Here is a 13360-nt window from a genome sequence, read left to right as displayed (position 1 = left end):
AGACGAGCTCTTCGAAAGCAGCTTCGTCCAACAGATGAGAAGTATGAAACGGGAGACAAAGTGTTCTACAAAAGGACAGACTGTGTTGAATGGAAAGGCCCTGGGGTTGTGATAGGGCAAGATGGGGTGGATAATGTAACAGGTGTTCCTCACACAGCTAAAGTGAAGATACGAGCAGGAAAGGCTACAGGAAAACACAGCAACTGGTACAACCTACAGTACTTAGAACCTTTTGACATCACCGGTACTATGGGGTCAGCTGATCTTACTAAAGTAGACAATCTTCAGGTTAAGCCACTAGATGGTGTAGAACTATGCTCTGATATGCAGGAAAATGATGTATTAGTAACAGAGGGTGTATCATTTGATAAGGCTAAACAAGATGAAATCAGTAGCTGGAAGAAAAAATGTGTGTCAAAGACAGGTGTCAACGAGATGGGTGTGTACGCTTAAAGAAACCCCTGATGGTATCATACCCAAAGCGCGGCTAGTGGCTAGAAGGACTCGCCTACATGCTCATCAGAGTTCCTTAGATTACTCATGTCAGTCCTACGTCAGAAAACATGGACATTGAACTCTATGGACATAAAGTCAGCTTTTCTTCAAGGAATGGAGCTGTCTCGGGATATACACATCCGCCCCCCTCCTCCAGAGGCTAAAAGTGGTGGGACACTGTGGAAGCTGAAGAAATGTGTCTATGGACTCGCTGATGCCTCCCTCTACTGGTACAACAGAGTAAAAGCAATGGTGATCGAAACAGGGGCCACTATGTCACAAGTTGATCCTGCTGTATTCTACTGGCTTGATGAAAACTGTAGTGTGACTGGTGTTCTTGCCTGTCATGTGGATGATTTCATCTGGGGTGGCTCACATGCATTTGCCACGACGACCATCCCTCATCTCAAAACAGTTTTCCAGGTGGGACGTGAGGAACAAGACCACTTTCGCTACGTGGGGATGGAACTCTCCACAGTAGGTGGAGAAGTGCTTGTGCAACAGGAGATCTACATAAAGAACCTTCAGCCCATTCTCATAGACCCATCAAGAGAGTTGCACCGTGATGCACTTCTCACAGAGTGTGAGACTGACAACCTTAGGTCAAAGATAGGACAACGCTAGACAGAGTAGGCCAGATATCATGTTCGATACATGTGTCCTTGCAACCAATCTAAAACATGCTACTGTGCAAACCATGCATGAAGCAAATAAGGTAGTACAAAAACTGAAATCAGAACATGTCACCCTGAAGTTTCACAACTTCGGAAAATAGGACTCTTTGAAGCTTGTTGTTTTCAGATGGGGGAACACAAGGAGGGCATCTCATCGTTCTGATGGGTGAGAAAGGACGATTCTCTCCAATCTGCTAGAAATAAAAAAGGATCAGAAGAGTGGTTCGGAGCACGCCGGCAGGAGAGACACTAGCCCTGGCTGATGGTATTGATAATGCCATATTTTTGTCCTCCCTCTACTCTGAACTTACCACAGGTATGGTCAAATAGCGCACCCTACCTGTGATGTGTGTTACAGACAACTTCTCCCTTGTCGAGACTATCAAATCCACCAAGTCAGTGACTGAGAAACGAAATAAGTGGAATCAAAGAACTTATCCAGAACAAAAGGATCCAACGGATTCTGTGGTCTACTACGAAGGACCAGCTGGCAAACTGTCTGACCAAAAAGGGAGCATCTTCCATTGTACTGCTTAAAGCACTGAAGAATGGACAATGGAAGCTAGATGACTGAATAACTGGTTATGACTGAGTTTATTATTTGTTTTGTTTTCTTGAAATATCCTTGCAGTCTATTTTTGTTTTTAAAAAAAAGAGAGTGAGATTTGGGTTTTTGTTTTCTTGAAATATCCTTGCAGTGTATTTTTGTTTTAAAAAAATAGAGTGAGATTGTTAAATTAACTTCTACTGCAGCCTTTAAGGTAATCTGTGAAGATGGGAATGGGCGCTGTTGTTGCCCGTCACTTGTTCTGGAATGTTCGGAGGCTGTGACCACGACGCTGTGGAGAGCGTGAAATAAACTTGAGTGCAAATAAAACTGTTGTCTTATTTGCAGACTAACATTTGGGAGATGTTATAATGCAGATTCGGTAAATCCTGTACGTTTTCAGGAGTTTCTTGATGTAGGGGAGCCCCAGTGTTTCCTATTTATTATCATTTTCTGTCATTGCTGGGGTCAACTTGAGATGTTTGATTTGAATTGTGAGAAAAAAAGATACATGTTTTTTTCACGGATCTAGCCTCTTTTCCTCTTAAAGTGCACCAGATTGATGCATTTAAATGTTAAATGCATGTCCACCTTAAAGGGTTTGGAATCCCCCCACCATAGTTTCACAAAATAGGGCCCGCCAAACAACATTTCCCATAGGGCCCCCAAAAAGCTAGAAACGGCCCTGCTTCCATGCACACTAGTCTAACGTATACACCATGCATGTGAGAGAGGCTGACAGCAACACTCCTTGTTTTCATTTGAAATATTAATGTCTTAATTGTTTAGTGGGTCAAAATAGAATTATTTCAAACAAACATTACAAGTATGCTCCAGTTCAACAGAATTAATTTGGTTGAACTCAAGATACTATACCTCTATCAGACTCTGAAATAAATACATATTGCTAAAGGTTGTGTAAAGGGTGCAGGGTATTTATCAATAATTACAATGGAACACAGAAGTATGCTGTGGATTTAATAGCTATTTAATTGTTTGTCTGGAGCTGTTAGCTAACTAACATCTGTTTTGCTAACTTGAGTTTGATCAACCTTCAGTCACAGCTGCCTCATGTCAGATGAATGTGCAACATAGACCAGCGTCTGATCTGCTCTCAGAAAATATAATAAATCAGAAAAGGATTTTTGGTCCTTAAGTGCTGGTTTGCCAGCTCCAATCACATATGGTATATTAACCTGTATATAAACCCTCTCCCGTCCTCTCTTCCTCTCCGGTCCTCTCCCCCTCTCCGGTCCTCTCCCCCTCTCCTGTCCTCTCTTCCTCTCCTGTCCTCTCTTCCTCTCCTCCCCTCTCCTCTGTTTCAGGGTCTGGCAGAGTTGAGAGATCTTCTCCATGATCTGCCAGTGACCAACTTCAACCTGCTGCACTATGTCTGCCAGTATGATCTATCTATCTATCTATCTATCTATCTATCTATCTATCTATCTATCTATCTATCTATCTATCTATCTATCTATCTATCTGTCTGTCTTTTCTGTTTTTCTTAAATGGAAAAACAGTAAGGCACCTTATTTTAGAAGAATGGACAATGTCCATTTATTTGTATTCATTTATTTGTTTATTTGTTTGTTTGTTATTGACCCCTGAATAGGAGAGGAACACAAAAATAACATTGTCCATCTGTGTGTGCGTGTGTGTGTGCGTGCGTAGGTTCCTGAACGAGGTCCAGAGTTATTCCAGCAGCAACATGATGAGCCGTCAGAACCTGGCGACGGTGTTTGGACCCAACGTCATGCGGACCAAAGCCGAGGACGCTCACAGCATCATAGGAGGTGGTTCTGTGTGCATGAAGCCCGTTTCACACAAACAGAAATCTCCCAATAATCCAGCGATGGAAAACCTCCATTCTACTGAACCAAGCAAAGATGGCACAACGCCAACATCATGTGTGTGTTCAGCCAAAACACTGTGATGAATGAATGAGTGAATTAATTAATGATCATTATTAATAATAATAATAATAATAATAATAATTACTTTATTTGTATAGCACCTTTCATACAGGGGATTGCAGTTCAAAGTGCTTTACATCAGTAAGAAATAACACATAAAATCAGTGTTGTTTAACCTTTATTTACCCAGGGTAGGTTCGCTGAGCACAGATGCTCTTTTTCAGCTACGCCCTGCTTCACATTCACACAGTTCCATTCATACCTGGGAGCTGCCCAGTACAACCACAGTCTGACACCATTGGCCACTGAGCAACTCCACTGGAGCAGTTGGGGGTTAAGTGCCTTGCTCAAGGGCACTTCAGCGGCAGATTTTTCCTGCCGGTCCCGGGGATCGAACCGGCGACCTTCCGGTCACAAACCCGCTTCTCTAACCATTAGGCCACCGCTGCCCCCTCAAATATCAAATCATATCAGAACCTCACGTTCCAATAGGCTTCTTGAATTTCTGTAATATGATAAAGGTTATATGCACCCAGCGGATAGTGGGGCATAAAGATAGAAGTAAAAATAAGTTAAATAATAGCAAGGGTAAAATGAGCAGACATATAAAATCACAGTTTTTCACATTATGATCTAACATTCCAACAGGCCACCTTGTGGTTTGATTCAGTTTTAGTAGAATATAAAAGACATGAATGATGAAATGAGCACATAAAGTGCAGACATACTATAAAAAAATTTAGATTATTATTGTCATTGTACGGGTACAGATACAACTAAATGTAAACCATAGGTGCTAATAAGACACAATACAATATAATATAGAAGCATAAAATATATATATATATACATAAAACATAAATAGCGGAGTAAACTAAGCATATACCCATTATGTAAACCTATAGTCTAGGGATCTAAACATGTTGCATGATTATTGATAATTCCACTCATATTCCACGATATAGCTTCTGAAATTGCACCTCCTCATCCACCACCCTCAACATAGGGGCCCCCCAGGGCTGTGTTCTGAGTCCCCTCCTCTACTCCCTGTACACACACGACTGTGTGGCTCAGCGGAGTAGCAATACAATCGTCAAATTTGCTGACGACACAGTGGTGGTGGGCCTGATCTCTGCCAACGACGAGAGGGCCTACCTGGAAGAGGTCAAGGTCCTGGCGGGATGGTGCCAGGAAAACAGCCTCTCCCTGAACGTCAGCAAAACAAAGGAGATGATTGTGGACTTCAGGAGGTCGGGGGTCAAGGACTACAGCCCCCTCAGCATCGACGGGGCACCGGTTGAGAGAGTCAACAGCTTCAAGTACCTCGGAGCCTACATATCCGAGGACTTGACATGGACCACACACATTAACAGTGTGGTGAAGAAGGCACGACAACGCCTCTACTTCCTCAGGCGCCTAAGGAAGTTCCAAGTCAGCCAGAAGATCCTTAAGAACTTCTACTCATGTACAATAGAGAGCATCCTGACCGGCAACATCACCTCCTGGTTTGGGAATAGCACTGCAAAAGACCAAAGCAGACTACAAAGAGTGACACGTTCAGCCGAACGCACAATTGGAGGGGGGCTCCCCACCCTCCAGAACATTTACTACAAGCGTTGCAAGGGGAAGGCTAAGAGAATTATTAAGGACTCGAGCCACCCGAACAACTGCCTCTTTGAACTGCTGCCGTCAGGCAAGCGATACAGGAGTCTCAAGGCGAGCACAGAAAGACTCAGAAGTAGCTTCTATCCCCAGGCCATCAGGCTGCTAAACGAACAATGAATGAACACTACACAACAACAACCACCAAACACACATAGCACACACATCCACACGCACACACTCACTTTAAACAAACACACTGTAGCACCCACTACACACACTTTATAGCACACACCCACTTTAAACAAACACACTGTAGCACCCACTCCCCACACTTTATATTTATGGATGAAGGATTGCACTACAACTCGTACACCTTACTGTAAATTGTACCTAAAATTGTACCTCATCCCATTTCTGCTTTGCACTAGATAGTACTGTACATTAGTACACTGCATAGTATTGTGTATTGTATATTATATGGTAACTCAGAACATTGTACATATGTCTATACCGAACACTGTGACCTCATTTTCTTCTTCTAAATTCATGCTATATTATGTTATTATGTTATTTGATACTATCTTGTCTAGCACAGTCTCTGGAGCGTAACAGTAAGAAGCATTTTGTATGAAAGTATTCTGTACTTCTGTATGACAACTATTAAAGAACTTGAACTTGAACTTGAACTTGATTACAGAGGTAATTAAATGAGCTGCGTTTACTTATGGCCCTGGGAGAGACTGTACAGTTGTACAGTTCTTCCAGGGAGGGGAGTGCTCTCCAGGTATCAGTGCAGCTGAGGAACCACACGCACATGCAGTAGGTGAGGATGCTCTCCACGGAGCAGGGGTAGAAGGACAAAAGCAGATCCTGTGTCAAAAAGAAAAAAAGCACGATATGTGTCAGGATGGAGGTAGGTGAGTTCCAATTGTGGTATGCAATCACAGAGACGGAGATGGTGTACTCTTAAGCAGGTTCGTTTTAATAGTAAAGAACACAAAGAGTAATACTAGGATACAATGCCGAGTGGCAGGAAGAAGAGGGAATAAGATAATGGAGCTTAGTGGTGGTCCAGAACCGGAACCGCCCGCGTTATCTCCGAACGCTATAATGAAGACCTGACGGATATCAAGCAGAAGATAGGAAGGTTAAATAGACACCACATTCTAACATTCCACACAGACCCCTGTGACAGCCAATCAGGAACCATACCCTAAGTGACAGCACTAAGTGACAGGGGAGACAAGTGACAGATGACAGAATGGTGGGTGGTTCCAGACAGCAACCAGAACGTAACAGATATGCCATTTGGAAGAATCAATAAATTGGGATAACATTTCCTTCCTCATTTTATAGTCAGTGGTCTCTGGATGTGATGGAGGATTCAGATTCAGATTCCTTTATTAAGCCATTTGTGTAAAAACACATGTAATTGTTGCGGCATTACAGTGTATGCATTTTTTCATTTCTTTTTTTCACAGTAACAACAACACCAACACAGACACAGGACAAAAAAACAGTGCAGTGGAGGATTAATAATTTAAATACACACACATATATATATATATATATATATATATATATATATATATATATATATATATATATATATATATATATATATATATATATATATATATATACACACATATATATATATATATATATATATATATATATATATATATATATATATATATATATATATATATATTAGAGCTGGGCCGTTAACGGCGTTAACGTGCTGCGTTAACGCTATACTAGTATCGCGCGATAATATAATTAACGCATTAATCTATAAAAAAAAAGAAAAAAAAAATGTTTTTTGCAGTTGATTCAAGCCATGTCACATAGTTCAAGTTTGAAATGATTCTTTCTGTTTTGCTCCTGAGAGTGTGCTAGATACTGTACTGTACTGGTAATATTATGTATTTGTGTTAACTTCTGAATAAAACAACTTATTAAACACAAGTACATCTTATTGAACATTATTTTGATATTTCATTACCAATTATTATAGCAAAACAGCTTTTTCAAACAGTCTGTAATGCATTTTGGAAACGGGAGATGGGCTCATGGTATAATGGGCCACCTGGCCTGAGAAACATAAGGAGGAAAGAAAAAGTAAGGACTTACTTCTGGTCATTATTTGAGTAGAACACACATGTTTTGAATGCCTTCGGCAGTTTTTTTTTTTTTTTTTGAGCCATTTTAATCTAGATTAATCTAGATTAAATCCAGGATTGCAGATAGATTAATCTAGATTAAAAAAATTAATCTATGCCCACCTCTAATATATATATATATATATATATATATATATTTTTTTTTTTTTTTTTTTTTTTTTTCAGGAGTTTGACCGAGGGGTGGAGAGAGGCACAGCTGTTGGTGTACAGGGAGAACAGTAGTGGGGACAGGACGCAGCCCTGCAGGGAACCGGTGCTGGTGGACCTAGAGCTGGAAATGCACTTCCCCAGCTTCACCCGCTGAGACCTGTTGGACAGGAAGTCGTAATCCACCTGCGAGTGGAGGCCGGCACCTGCAGCAGGGATAGCTGGTGCTCCAGGATGGGTGGAAGGATAGTGTTGAAAGCCGAGCTGAAGTCCACATACAAGATCCTGACATAGTTGCCTGCGCAGTCCAGATGTTCCAGCGTATAGTGCAGAGCCATGTTCACAGCATCCTCTGTGGATCTATAGGCTCTGTACACAAACTGCAGCAGGTCCAGCACAGGATCTGTAATGAGCTTCAGGTGGGCCAGGACAAAGCGCTCCAGGACCTTCATGACCACAGAGGTCAGGGCGACAGGTCTGTAGTCATTAAGGCCCGTGACCTTGGCCTTCTTGGGGACGGGGATGATGGTTGAGGCCTTGAAGCATACTGGGACGTGACACAGCTCCAGCGAGGCATTAAAAATGGTGGTAAACACCGGTGCGAGCTGGTCAGCGCAGTGCTTCAGGGCAGAGGGGGAGACAGAGACCGGGCCGGCCGCCTTCCGGGGATTCTGACTAGAAAACAGCCGTTTCACCTCTCTCACACTGACAGAGAGAGGGGAGGGGGGGGGGCACTGGGGTGGGGGGATGGAGGTTGTGGCCGAGTGGGTGAAGGAAGAGGGCGGGGGGCAACCTCTTTCTCAAACCTACAATAAAATGTATTTAGCTCGTTCGCAAGGGGGAGGCTATCAGGCGCCTGTGGTGACTTCGGCTTATAGTTTGTAATGGTCTTGAGGCTTTTCCATACGGAGGAGGAATTCCCCTCTGAGAGCTGCTGCCGCAGTTTCTCTGAGAAGCAAAGTTTCGCCTCCCTCACCTCTTTGGCGAACTTGTACTTGGCCTGCCTGAACCGCTAAGCATCACCACTGTGCCTGGCCACCTCCTTCTCCGACCACAGCCACCTGAGTTGGGCTGAAAACCAGGGCTTGTTATTGTTGAAGATCTTCCTGGAGCGGAGGGGGACACACACCTCCTCACAGAGGCTGATGAATGATGTCACAGTGTCTGTATATTCATCCAGGTTGTTTCCAGCCTCAGGCCCCGCCCACTCAACAAAGTCCTGGTCACAGCCTGCCCTCTCCAGCCAGGCGCAGAGACACTCGCATGCCTCACTGGACCACACTCTGAAGCTCCGCACTACAGGTTTTGATCTCTGCCTGTAGCGAGGGATCAGGTGGATAAGATGGTGATCACTGTTGCCCAGCGCAGCACAGGGGACAGAATGGTAGGCCTGCCGAATTGTACAATAACAATGATCAAGAATGTTCGCTCCCCGAGTTGGTCAAGTGACTTGCTGCCTGTATCTGGGGAGAGACCGGCTCAGATTAGCCTGGTTAAAATCCCCTAATACAACAACAAAACTGTCCGGGTGATTTCGTTCAACGTTCGTCAGCTGTTCGGCCAGCGTGTCTACCGCTGCGGTGACGTCAGCGTCAGGAGGAATGTAAACACAGACGAGGATGTAAGAGTTGAACTCACGGGGGAATAGAATGGACGACAGCGGATGAAGAGAGATTCAATAGCAGAGGAACAGTGTTGGTGAATCACTGTCACATCGGAACACCAGCGATTGTTTACAAAAAACTGCATGTGCACTGCATATTGAATGCACAGTGCAGAGTTGCAATTCAACTGAATTTACATGAAATGGGGATGTTTAAAACATGCCACAAGACCTAGTATTTTAGTATAGTAGGATCATCCTCAACAAGTTCCAATGCTTGTTGAACAATAAGTTATACCACTTTCTATTTTTGCCATTTGATCATAAAATACCTCTCTATATCCTCCATTGCAAGCAGCACATGTCTGTCTGATGGCCTGATCTGCTGAGCGCACTGAGGAGTATAGAGAAACAGTAGGAATCTTCCATTGGTTCTCCCAGCCCGCATGACAATTTCTAGCATTTCCATTTGCTATAGGCTAAAATCTCAGTGACCGATATAGAAATAGATAGATAGATAGAGGACATACATTCAGGAGAGAAAACAACCTAGAAATGTAAATATTCTATGCCTTACTTCCGTGCACTGCCAGCCAGCCTGTATGCGATGGGCAGATACACTCTAAATTTTGACAGGATCTCCCAATTCAGATACTATTTAAAGTGAATCTTTATGGCAGTGGTAATGTCTAGCCCTGCAGTGCTTTCAATATTATAGGTTCAGAGAGTTGAGTCCAAGTTCAAGTTTCTTTATTAGTTGTCATACAAAAATACAGAATACTTTTATATGAAATGCTTTTTTCTGTTTTGCTCCTGAGAGTGTGCTAGATAAAAATAGATAAAGTATAAAATAGAAAGTCAAAAGTACGTAAACAAAGTGTAAACAAAAGTGTTCATCAATATACATATATACAATACAGAGTCGATTTTTTTTAACTGAGTTACAATACAATACAGTATACAGTACAATGCAGAAATGGGATGAGGTACAACTTAGGGTAAGGTGCAGTGAGGTATGTATTGTAGTGCAAATCTCTTTACCAATAAATATAAAGTGTGTTAAAGTGTCTAAAGTGAGTAAAGTGGGTGCTACAGTGAGTTGTTTATTTAAAGTGAGTGTGTACGTGTGGATGTGTGTGCTGTGAGTGTATTTGATGGTTTGTTACATAGTGTTATTGTCGTTGAGCATCCTGATGGCCTGGGCCCAGGAGTTCAAAACATTAAATCCCTATTGATTGATAGACATTTTTAAATAACAGATTGCAGAATGGGTACCATACAGTACAGTACAGCTCAATACACACAATTGTTAGGGGGATGCAGACCAGAGAAAGACTTTCATCTTGTTTACATCAGGGTCCTCCATTTTCAATTCATAATGAGTTGAAATGAAATCTGATCCAATCAGATAGGGATTACAAGTTTTGAACTCCTGGGCCCAGGGATAGAAGCTCCTTCTGAGTCTCTCTGTACTGGCCATGAGACTCCGGTATCGCTTGCCTGACTGCAGCAGTTCAAAGAGGCAGTTGTTTGGGTGACTAGAGTCTTTGATTATTCTCAGTCAAGTCAAGATCAAGTGCTCCGTTTTGGCAAAATTGTCCAATGCGTTCTAACAAATGAAAGGCAAAACATTTTAAACATGACATTATGTGTCAAACCACCGTTTCAATATCGGTTAGGATTTGGAATCTTCTAGTGTGTGCCAGGCATTACCCCTGCCCTCATTACATGTTATTTCACATAGCCTACATTTCCATGTCCCAATAACTGCTTTATCCCAAAGTAGATGATGCAGTGGTACTGTTTGAATTTTTTTCGAGACTATGGTGTACAAGTCCAAGGCAGCCAGTTGATACATAGAACATGTCGTCTATTATTATTATGATTATGATGATGATTATATCATGTAGTCAGCCTTTGTTCTATCCCACCTTTCATGCGACAACCTATAACTAGACTAAGCAATATTCCCACGGGTTGGTGGTGCAGGGATAGTGACATGGGGCAGAGGGTTGGTGGTGCAGGGATAGTGACATGGGGCAGAGGGTTTGTGGTGCAGGGATAGTGACATGGGGCAGAGGGTTGGTGGTGCAGGGATAGTGACATGGGGCAGATGGTTGGTGGTGCAGGGATAGTGACATGGGGCAGATGGTTGGTGGTGCAGTGATAGTGACATGGGGCAGAGGATTGGTGGTGCAGGATAGTGACATGGGGCAGCACTCCACTGGGTTGGTGGTGCAGGGGTAGTGTAATGGGGCAGCACTCCACTTATGAGAATAGTTGAGAATAGTTGTGGTTATATGATATTACCTAGAAGTTAACCCCCACAGAATTAATCACATCATCAAAACATCACACCCCTGTTCCACAATTCTGTGGACACCCAGGAATTTGAAGCTCTAGACACGCTCCACCTCTGTCTGGGACGGGGGTGTGTGCACCTACTCTGTCAGGGCGAGGACTGGGGGACCCAATATGCAGGCGGACACTGTAGTGATATAGAAGATATATTTATCAAGAACGGGGGAAGTTTGGAGGTGGTGAGTTTGTAGCAGAGAAGGCAGGCAGGCAGGCAGGCAGGCAGGCAGGCAGGCAGGCGGCCAGGCAGGCAGGCAGACAGACAGACAGACAGACAGACAGACAGACAGACAGACAGACAGACAGACAGACAGACAGACAGACAGACAGACAGACAGACAGACAGACAGACAGACAGACAGACAGACAGACAGACAGACAGACAGACAGACAGACAGAGGTGTAATATTTCCAAAGAGTAGGGCTGTCCCCGACTAAGGATTTGTATAGTCGACTTTGATTGGCCAAAATTTGCCGATAGTCTACTGGTAGTCGACTACCCCCCCCGAATGCAATTATTTTTGTATCATTCCGTTTGGGCTGTGGGGCGTGCTTAATGTCTGAAAGAGTCGACTGAAGGCTTCTTGTCCTCTGCAAAAGCATGTAATTGGTCCACTGATGGATACATCTTGATATTTGTCTAGTCTAGTGTGTTCATTAGATGGGTGAAATCCTCTTTCAGTGCCTCTGTGCCCGTTTTCTTAGGCAGTTAGCCTCTCTGGAATGCGCACCATTAGCGTTACCCACGCTTTTAGGCCTCTTTGCTTTTGGAAAGAATAATCCCAAAAAAATACAAACGTTTCCACAAGGTCACCAAGTTTGGAGATGAGTTTGGAGGGGATGATGATGTTGAATGCTGAGCTGAAGTCGACGAACAGCGTTCTAACATGGGTGTTGCTCTCGTCCAGGTGGGAGAGGGCCGAATGTATGAAATATGTGTATAATAAAACATTTTAATTAATAAAGTGGCAAAATAGCAAATACAGTGTACTTTAATAAAAAAATCTGAAACTAGAAAATGTAGTGAATGTAGCCGATAATAGCGTAATACACAAGAAGTAAAAAGGTCTTGGATTGTCCAAAAAAGGGTAGAAAGAGAGAGCGAGAGAGTTTGGCATTATGGCTCTGAGCATGCTCATGATTCAGAGGTGGATAGATGGCATTATGACTCATAATTCGCACATATCATTTGATTTCCCACTGGAGGATATCTTTATTCTATGTTGTCCATCACAGTAGGGGGAGGGAGAGAGGAAGGGGTATGATTTGCTCTGGGGGTAACAGGTTTATTATAATTCCTGCCTCTCCATTGACCGCCGGGAATTAGCCGGGCCCCGCTCTAGTACTGCCACGCTTTAAAAGATAGGAGTGCATCACCTTGTTTGTAGAGCTATAACTATATTCTATATTATAGCTATGGAAACAATACTATGGCCCATTTGACATCACCTATCTATCGTTCAATATGTGAAAAAGAATAAATTTTTACATCCATACGTCCCCGTGTTATACCGTGGTGAATATAAGTATGGTTTTAGAGCGGTCTAGGGTAATTCCCGAAATGTTATAGTTATAGCCGTATACGTCAATCACACTATAGACGTTGCCGTTTCTTGCCTGTACACGCTATTATTCCGAAATCAAATCTATATCATAGGTATTATGTTCCATCATGAATGCATGAAAGGGGGGGGTCGTTTCTGATTATTTGATTGTCAGTAACGGCATTCGTATTGAACACTAAAAACGCTTATCAGCCCGATCGGTATAAAAGCATTGCAGGATCAAGCTAAAATTGACGTCAGATCGTCCTTACCTGTGATCGGAGTATT

The 13360-nt window shown here is 43.0% G+C and overlaps 1 protein-coding gene across 1 annotated transcript in view; it reads left to right on the top strand.

The window, feature by feature from the left end:
• Positions 1 to 13360, top strand: part of LOC311233492 (rho GTPase-activating protein 22-like) — a gene marked incomplete at both ends in the record, with an annotated part of 169581 nt that overhangs the window by 129933 nt on the left and 26288 nt on the right. Inside the window, 2 exons of the mRNA XM_084320459.1 lie at positions 3042 to 3115; positions 3388 to 3509. Of these exons, the coding sequence (XP_084176585.1) occupies positions 3042 to 3115; positions 3388 to 3509 (196 nt within the window). The remainder of the gene's footprint in view (positions 1 to 3041; positions 3116 to 3387; positions 3510 to 13360) is intronic.

This window comes from Notolepis coatsorum (assembly GCF_963971535.1).
Source record: "Notolepis coatsorum genome assembly, chromosome: 8".
Taxonomy (NCBI): domain Eukaryota; kingdom Metazoa; phylum Chordata; class Actinopteri; order Aulopiformes; family Paralepididae; genus Notolepis; species Notolepis coatsorum.
Note: the sequence above shows the minus strand (reverse complement) of the source record. Positions and strands in the feature narration are given on the sequence as shown.